The sequence below is a fragment of the Trichogramma pretiosum genome, unplaced genomic scaffold (assembly GCF_000599845.2).
Source record: "Trichogramma pretiosum strain Unisexual culture from Peru unplaced genomic scaffold, Tpre_2.0 scaffold104, whole genome shotgun sequence".
Taxonomy (NCBI): Eukaryota; Metazoa; Arthropoda; class Insecta; order Hymenoptera; family Trichogrammatidae; genus Trichogramma; species Trichogramma pretiosum.
The window spans coordinates 153,071-162,570 of NW_019641644.1; the positions used below are offsets into that span (position 1 = coordinate 153,071).

Consider the following 9,500-nt stretch of genomic DNA (forward strand, 5'->3'; position numbering starts at 1 on the left):
TAAACGATCGAGTTGACTCTAACCCAACTAGATTTGATGAACCACGTGTGAAAGCCAGTGAAAGCGATTTAATCAGGTACTGTTGATGTTTAATTTTTTTTATTCAAAGTTCTTAAGTATAAATCCCTTATTCCATTAATTTATTGTTTAGGATGTCTGAAAAGTCTAAGGATATTGTGGCAGCTGACCCATGCGAAGAAGTGAACGATCGAGCTGACTCTAACACAACTAGATTTGATGAACCAAGTTTATCCAAAGATTCAGAAGTTTTGCTTACACAGATTAAAGATCTTACGATTATGACTCAAAAATGTGCAGAAGACACATGCAATGAAGTAAATGATCTACGTCTAGGTGACTCTACCACAACTAGAACTGATGAACCAAATTCATCCGAAGATTCAGCGGTAAGTTCAATTTTAATTATCAATCATGATAACATGATGAACTCTAGATACTGATGTACTACATGAATGACATAGTATACTATAGTACTATACAGTAAATTTACTAGTGTCTATGATTGCTTGCATTGTGACTTGCATCGTACTATTTCAATTTCGAACAATTTTTTTAAATTTCTAAATATTTTCTTATGTTCATTACTATTTTAATTCTTATGTTCAGCTATTTTTTTTTTTTTTTGGACTATGCTGTTTAATTTTAATACTTTATGAAACTAAACCAACAAAAAATTTCAATTCCAGGCAAATCGTAACAAGTTGGCGATTGTTGTTAAAGAAAAAAGTCCAACAATATTGACCAAGAGAGGATCATTCACATGTGAAATTTGTCATCAATCATTTTTACGCAGGGCAAATCTGAATGTACACATCAAGTCTAAACACGGTTCTAGTGAACCATTTCATTGTAACGATTGTTCCAAATCATTCGCAAGAAAAAGTTACCTTATCTCTCATATACAAGTAGTACATAATCCTATCAAGCCATTTGAGTGTAAAATTTGTCAAAAATCATTTGGTCTTAGAAACATTTTAATGAAACACATGACAGTGCATGAAGATATAAGACCATTCAAATGTGGAACTTGTCAAAAAGAATTTAAACGAGAAGGTTGCCTCAAAAACCACATAATCGAAGTACACCAAAGTAGCAAGGACGATCGTCATGCATGTAATTTCGAAAATTGTACCAGCTCATTTTCACGGAAAAGTGGCCTCACTAAACACATAAACTCAGTACATAGTGAAAGTAAACCTTTTGCATGTAATGAATGTGACAAATCATTTCATCGCAAGGATGCTCTCAAAGTTCACAAAGCAGTACACAAGGACGAGGAAATTTGTGAAATTTGTGATAAATCATATTCATCTAAGAGTGCTTTTAAAAAACATATGAGTAAAAAACATGATCAAAGCCGACAAAGTGAGAAATATCACAAGTCATTTGGAAAAAAAAGTGAGCTAAAATCGAATGTAAAATTAGTGCATAATGAGATAAAAACCTTCATATGTGATTTATGTGAAAAATCATATTCATCTAAGAATGCGATTAAGAAACATATAAGTAAAAAACATGATGAGAGCAAATGTGTCTAGTGTGATGTTTGTCATGAATTCCATAAAGCTAGGAGCTATAAATCAATGAAGTGCAGAATTCTCTTCCAACGTCACATGTCATTGGAACATAATAATAAAAATCCCATGGACCCTAAGCATTGTCGTGGTATGTAAATGTGTCCTTTTTAACATAAATATTTTATTTTAATTTCGTAAAAAAATGTTAGCTTTTCATAATTTTATCTGTATACATTTTGATTATTTATATCAAAAAATTTTATATTCGTCATTTTTGTTACCACTGTAAAATGTGCGTTAATTGCGAATAAATGTATTAAAAACACGTCTTGGATGTAGTTTATTCAAATATTTTGAATTTTTTGTAAACCTTTTCCAAAATCCCAAACTCTTGATGCACTCTGAAAAATTCCAAAATTTTCCAAATATTTCAAATGTGTGATGATTTTTCGTATCCTAATGCATTTATTTTAATAAGTGATGCTGCAAAGACAAAAATACACATCTGTGATTTGTGTGGTAAGTCCTGTGCACTAATGAGAAGTCTGGAATTATGTATTGATTCAATACACAATCGTATTCACGGTTAAGCATGATTTTGGGACCTCGATGAACAATTATCAACTTCCACTAAGCGCGTTCAACGAAAAAAATTTATGACATATTTTTATAGAGTTGCTCATATAACACTTTATGAGTAGGGGGATGTGGAAAAAAGACGTTCTTGAGGCTCGGCTCGAGCTGTGCAGCTTGTGAGCTGTGCAGCTTGTGAGCTTTTGCAGCTAACGGCGTGGCTACCTGCGCTCGAGCGGTGTCATATAGTAAACGTATTCATACAGGTTCGCGATTGTCAAGTATACATAAGTATGAGATTATAACACGGCGTTGATTATCCTTCCCATTTTTTATTATTACCTACATGTACATATACCAGCATATACGAGACAGATACACGAGGCGTTCCTTATTAGGCTGCCACCACAGCTACATTATATTATGGTATTCGCGAAACTGCGATCGATTTAGCGGCCCGTTTTAAAGAGCAACGCGTGCATTTATCTTGCAAAATATCTCTTGCTCATTCGCTAACACTATTGGAAATGGATTATATGCTCGAACTTTCCTTTTCAATCATCAGCGACGGCAGCACCCGGTAATTTATATAATATTCTCAAACATCGTGTCGTACACGTTGTTGTTGTTTTTTCCGCGAAACATCGGCAATCGAGGGCCGCGTGTATATGTATAGCCACTGTGGGTCGTGTTGAGCTCGTCGGAAAAACGTAAAAAATGTATGGATTTCACACTTTGCTTGAGCAACGGAGGAGTTGCGCTGACCATGCATCTGCTGAAATTCATCGCAGGATAGCACCATTTTTTTATCGGGGCATCGTAAAGCTGTTGTTAATATGCAGAAATTAATTAGAAAATTTACGATTAGCTTTGAAATAAATTGCTTTTATAAACAAACATAAATAAAGTTCATTAATAATTTATCAAAGAGAATGTCATTTTTTGAAATTGTTCTATGATCAAGATAGGCCGAGAACTTTTCATTGAACTGTTTATTATCCAACCATTGATAATCGTAATAATAGCTTCATTTTTACATTTTTATTATACCAGAGACTAATATAAGAGTCTTGCAACAAGTAAGACAAATTTATGTTGCGGTCGTAAGTAAATAATTAATTTGTTATGATGATTCGACGAAAACTTGTAATGAGAGTAAAAAAAAGCGTTGATATTAATTAAAAATTTAGAATCAAATTACAGGAAAAAAGTTTAATATTCGAAAAGAAATCCTTTATTTGTAAGACCAAACAAGAATTTTTTATTGTTTAACAAGCTCTATTTTTGCCTTGTAATTGTAACGGATACCAATGTGAGAGTCCGCGTTAACTAGGGATTTTTTTATGAAAAAAATCTACGTTTTCGCATGCACGTAAATTATTAATTTGTAATTTAAATGCTGCGTTATAAGAGTAAGTGTAACAAACAATGCTGTATTTCTTATGATTTTCATTTCATTTTATGAAGTACAAAATTATCTTTAAGAAAATGTCTATACTTATGCCACAAAAATGCGAAAGAAAGATTTACCCTTCATGACTAAATATTGGATCAGACACCCGGAATGGTTTGGTCGAGTCTCCAACCCGGCTCGACGACCACTCCGCATGCACCGATGGCAGAGGCGGATGAATCACGAGTGTGGATCTCTGTTTCTCACGCTAATTGTTGTTGGCACGCCCGGTCTCGAGTTGCAGTTTTATACGCAGAGATTAGTTTTTGAGGAAATGCATCCGTTGCCTTGCGAGTGTCCTTACTCCAAGACGGTCGCCAGCACACTATATTTTTTTCTTTTGTCTAGATTAGATTGTTTTTTTTTTCTACTCATCAGGCCTCGCGAACATCTCACCGAGCTTGGACAATTTCTCACGTTCTCTCTGCTTCTTTTTCGAGAAGCTTTTATAAAATCAGGCAGCTTTTGAGCGACGCACTCGTACTATTTAACGCAGCATCGTGTGGATTTGTGTACGCTTATACGTGTGTGCGCGTGTGAAAAAAGTAGGCCCCGCCGCGAATGCTATACTTATCTATTTATGTAAGTTAAAATTGGCCTCTATCGATCAAGCGCGCGGTGAATCGTTAGAATCCACGTGCGGTGCACTATGTATGTGAAAAAGAGAGACTGTGCGGCGATCGCTCATAACGACCACTGTATATATATACCTACATATGTGTGTGTACTGCATACGGCTCTAATGGAAAATCTTTTTTTAATTACGATAACTTCTGAGGATTATCAGCAATGGGGTACAACATGTTACGGCCTGTCCAAGTGAAAGATGAAAAATGACGGCCAAGCGCTCTTTTCTCGTTCGCTCTTTTATTTATATTTATTTTTTTTTCTATCAACTATTTCATCGTCGGTAATTTCCATGTATTTTCATCGAATTTATTACACGTGTATATCGGACGTCGTGCTTGTACAATCAAGTTTTATACGAGCTGTGGCGTGGCTAAATTGTGTAGTATCTCGATGCTGGCGTAGGCTCGCAAATTGCCGTACGCCTAACTATTTCGATAGAAAAATACCTCCTCTCTCTCTCTCTCGAGATTGACTGGCTGCAATGCAGCTACTCGATGCTGCTACTCGCTTACAGTGCGCACTTACACACACAAACACGTGTCTGCATATGTACGCGCGTGCATCATCCCCGCCGCCGCGCGTGTATCGGAGACGACCGGGGTATAAGAGGATTTAGCCGGAATCGACGAGTCAAATTAAATACAGGATATAGACGTATGGACTTTTTCGCGTTAAGCAATTATATACGTGCGTGCGTCTGTGTGTGTGTGTGTGTGTGTGTGTGTGTGTGTGTGTGTGTGTGTGTGTGGGTATCGCATGATCGTGACGCGCAGCAGTACACGCGAAGAACGCGCATACCTAAACTTTCTCGTGGTTGCGCGCGAGCTGCAGCGACAATTTATAATATCGATCGATCGGTCGGTCGTGTGTAGAAGCTGCGCAGTACATCGGTATCTGTTCTGTGGTACATAAAACTTCAAATTTCACGATCGGTTAATTCGATCGACTCTCGGCGCTATAAAGATGCGTAGAAACCAAATGGCAGTGGAAATCAATGAAAAATCATTTTTATATCCTATATTCAGTGTATATTTGCATTTTTTTCTCATAATGTATAAACGTATATGACACTTTCTGTACAACGATATAATTGTATTATATAATAATAAGCTTCTCGTGCTGCATGTACGAGGAGGAGCTCGTGTGCGTCGCAACTCTCGTGCTCGCCTAGATTTTTCGACGAGATTGAGGAAACAAAACATATCGATCTTATTTTATATAATATTACGTACACACGTCTATTACAATGATATCGAAACGGAATATATTACAAAGTACTTTTTTCGTATCATTACTGTTTAACATTTATATAGGTAGTAAAACGTAGCTTATTCAGACAAACGTAATTTGTTTTACACGTAATTAAAATCATTGATTGATAGGTACAGGCTACGGCGAAATTGTACAAACTAAAGGTAACGAGCGCCCATTTCCCTCCTCTCTCTCTCTCACTTTTCGTCTTAAACGCTAATTACAATTTATGTATACTTTATATTTATATATTTATAAAAACACATGCGTGCGATTCGTCGTCGTTGATGCTGTCGCTCAATCGTTCAGCCATCATCGGGACAATCGCGTATAAGTAAAATAACATAATCAATAATAAATTTGTAGTATAATTTTCCTCGTCTAAGGTATTTTATAAATTGTATAATCGGTAACCTCGTTTTGTAAAAATCACATTCGCACACTAGATATAGCTTTTATTTCTTACACGTGTAATGTTTATACAGTACGATTTTTGACCACCAGTTCGAGTTGAGGGTAAAAAAAATTAAGACATGTAAAATGTAATGTCGGGGTTTCGACCAATTAAACATTTTTTTTTGACGTTCGGTGGGATTCGTTGAATCGGCGCATGGAGAATTTCCAGGGCTTAAAGAAAGAGAAACATAATCATAGTAAAAGATGAGAAAAAAACAGAGAGAGAGGTAAAATATAGAGGTGAGTAATAAAAATAATAGTGGTTCGAGGAGAGGAAGCTAAATCCGAAAACGACATATAAAACCGCGTTCGAGAAGTAATCATAAGTTTATCGTAACATTAAAAATCGTATTTCTCTGCTTTTACGTAACGACGTGTGTGAGATTGTGTTTTTTTTTAAGGAACGTACTTATCATTTTCTTTTTTAACGTCATGATGATCGTAGGATACATTGTGCATCGATAAAACGTAATACATGTATAAAAGAGGGCATCGTCGTCGTCTATTGTTTTTCCGCGACAGCACAGCACAGAGAATCATGAGAATAATAAAGAAGAGTGAAGCGCCCTTACGTATATAGATATATTTTATAAATATATACGTACCGATCTTGAACGAAACGAGAGAGAAAAAAATCTTATGGTATTGTTCAATCGCTTCGTTCGCCCGACCGAATGAAAAATCGTCTTCTCATCGTTTTACTTCATGGCCGTCGCACCTCGCTACATATCATCATCGTGTGTGTTATCATTAATATTATTTTTCAAAGTAATGGTCCTCGATTCTTCTTTCTTTTCTGTTTTTTTTTAAATATACAATATATTTTTACAATGGCGTAAGTCACAGTTGGTAATTTCGTTATTCTCAACGATGTAAGTATGAGCTACGGTACAATAAGTTTCAACGCGCAAAAAGTAACCCAATGACATTTCAATCGCGGAACAATCGCATCCATGAATATCTTCGGGGAAAATTTCGACGAAATGTTATTTACAGCGTGCGCCGGCGGCTTGCATCGCATAGATATGGACGCATTTGGATAAGCTCGATATGCACAAACACACACATTCGAAAACCAGTAAAACTTGAATCAGCGCACTTTTGCTCCGCTTGTGGAGGATCGAGAGAAAAATAACGTGATGAATGTTTTCTAGTACATATAGAATTTTGCTCCAGGCAATAATAGCAATAATAGTAATAATCGTTATAAAAATAATTTAATATCAATTCATAACAGCAATATAGTGGTATACATAAAAATAAATTATCTCTTCGAAATTAACAAATGTATTTACAAGGACACCTTGTCTTAAGAGTTACGCGTACAAATAATTTTTGGCGTGCTTTTTTCTACTTCTCCAATTTGTCGAGAAAAAAAAGACATTACTTATTTCCTTTTTCCTTAATTCTTTCCTTCTTTTTATCGCTTGCAAAAAGTCACTGTCTGTCCGCACCAATGGCTCGCAAGTGAAAATGTACTCTTTTCGCGTGATTTTTCACGCGCAGCGTGTTGTGTGCTTGCGGCTCTACATTTACAATTACATGTATGCATGCGCTCGGATATACAAATACATATTACATATAAAAGATCGTATCGAAAAGTCGCGCGAATACAATAAACTTTATAAAGAGTGATGGCGTCGTAAGATAGATAGCCTAAAAACACACACACGTACACGAATACACGGAGAGAGAGAGAGAGAGAGAGAGACTCCTGCACGAGAGTGTGAGTGAGTATAGATTTTCGCAACTGTGGAACGAGGAGTGGCGATTTTGTGGGAAGTTTTTCGGTGTGTATTTAATTTCGTAACCCCACGTAGTCTCTCTCTCTCTCTCGCCTGCGCATAAAAACGAGACTCTCCGTAAGCTTTATCGGAGCTCTCCTCCTTGCCGTGTTTACTACACGTACCGACCATTAATTATAACAATGACGATAGCTCAATACGTACATACAAACGTGCAATATTTTTTCATTTTCGCCCGAAGCTCGAGAGAGAAGTATTAATTTATGTACAACGAATCGCGTCGACTAATCGATCCGTGGCGCATCGATTGCATCGAAGGGTGCGAGTGTTCTCGCGCACGCATACATACACAAACGACGGAAGTAAAGTTTGCTATTACGTTATACGCACTAAGAAAAAATATATATCTACACACAAACGACGAGGCTCGAAAACGAACACCCAATTGCACAGAGTGAAAAAAAAAGAAGTGAATAGTGCGACTGCCTCTCATGTGCTGCTGCTGCTGCTGTTGCTGTTGCCGAGTTGCACATACGTCTCTCTCGCGAGTTCAAATACAGTAATAGCTAATATTCTTGGCGGCGAGAGTTGCTCAAAAAAGGGCTGCGTGGGAGAGAAACGAATTCCGATCTGTTTTTCTCTCTTTGGATATTGTGTGTGTGTTATGAGACGCGTATAAAGAGTCGATGGGCTCACGAAGCTCTGCTCGAAAGAAAAGAGAAAAGAGAGAGAGAGAGAGAGAGAGAAGTGTGCACACAGATACACAGAGACAGGAAAGGTGCGCAGGTAACAAGCCGCCAGAGGAGAATCTGTGTGTTCTACTTTCGTTGCTGGCACTAAGGGAACCACCCGTGAGTTAAGAGCTATATCACATACACACGTGCAAGTTTGCTCAATCTTCTTCTCACTGATGCCGAGGCTCGAGGTGCAACGGGAGAAATGTGTCTCGTTACCTTGTTTCGTTTAGCGTTAGAGAGAGAGAGAGAGAGAGAGAGGGAAAGAAAAAAAAGAGAGAGAAAGAAAGAAAAGAGAGAGAGAGAAAGAAAGAAAGAGAGAAAATGAAAAAGGAACATGATAATCGTAAACGGTCGAAATGAAAATTTTTGAGTGATCGAGATGGTGCTGTTGATGCTGTATCTTGTACACATATTTATATGCACAACAGGCGAAACCAGTTGAATGAAATGCGGCAGTAGCAGCGGCAGAGCAGGGTTTTTTCGGACGCGCATGAGTGATCAGCTTCTCTCTCGTTCCTTTTTTTCCGGGATATTATAAGAGTCTCCTGAATACCTTTCGATCAGGATGACAAACGAGGAAGAGAGGCTCGACGCGCGCACAGCTGCTGATGCTTTTGCTGCTGCTGGCGTTGGCGAGTAGAGGAGAGCTTTTTGTTTATAGGATCGCGCGAGAGCTCTGACACTCGAACGCGTCCTTAATAACGTTGGAAAGAGCCAATCGAGAAGGGATTAGAGGCCCATCATTGAAAAATGAATGTTGCTGCGTGCACCGCTCGCGGCCACTGCAGTTGATGCACCGTTGTCGTAAAAACACTCGGGTGTGTGTGTGTGTGTGTATACGCGTGTGTACGTGTACATCGGTACACACGATGTAAAATGTAAGTAGAAAGGCGTATGCTCTCGCTCGCTCGCAGAAAACAAAACAAGACGGAGCAACAAAAAGTAAAGAATTGCGCGCGCTTTGCTCGACAAAAACGAGCTGCGAGTATAGAGTAGCTTAACTGCAACTGCAGCAGCAGCAGATAGAGAGAAAGGCGGATAATTGAAGGCGTTGTATATCGAAAAGTATCGCCACTGCAGCTCGCGCGCGCGGGACTCTCTGTCTCTCTCTCTCTCT

The 9,500-nt window shown here is 37.9% G+C and overlaps 1 protein-coding gene across 1 annotated transcript; it reads left to right on the forward strand.

Moving 5' to 3' along the window:
- The first annotated feature begins 6 nt into the window (after positions 1–6).
- On the forward strand, positions 7–1,863 carry LOC106658218 (gastrula zinc finger protein xLCGF3.1-like). The gene is made up of 3 exons (XM_023459755.1): positions 7–76; positions 152–407; positions 708–1,863. The coding sequence occupies exons 2-3, from the start codon at positions 153–155 to the stop codon at positions 1,557–1,559; spliced, it is 1,107 nt and encodes a 368-aa protein (XP_023315523.1). The 5' UTR covers positions 7–76; position 152; the 3' UTR covers positions 1,560–1,863.
- Positions 1,864–9,500: the final 7,637 nt, after the last annotated feature.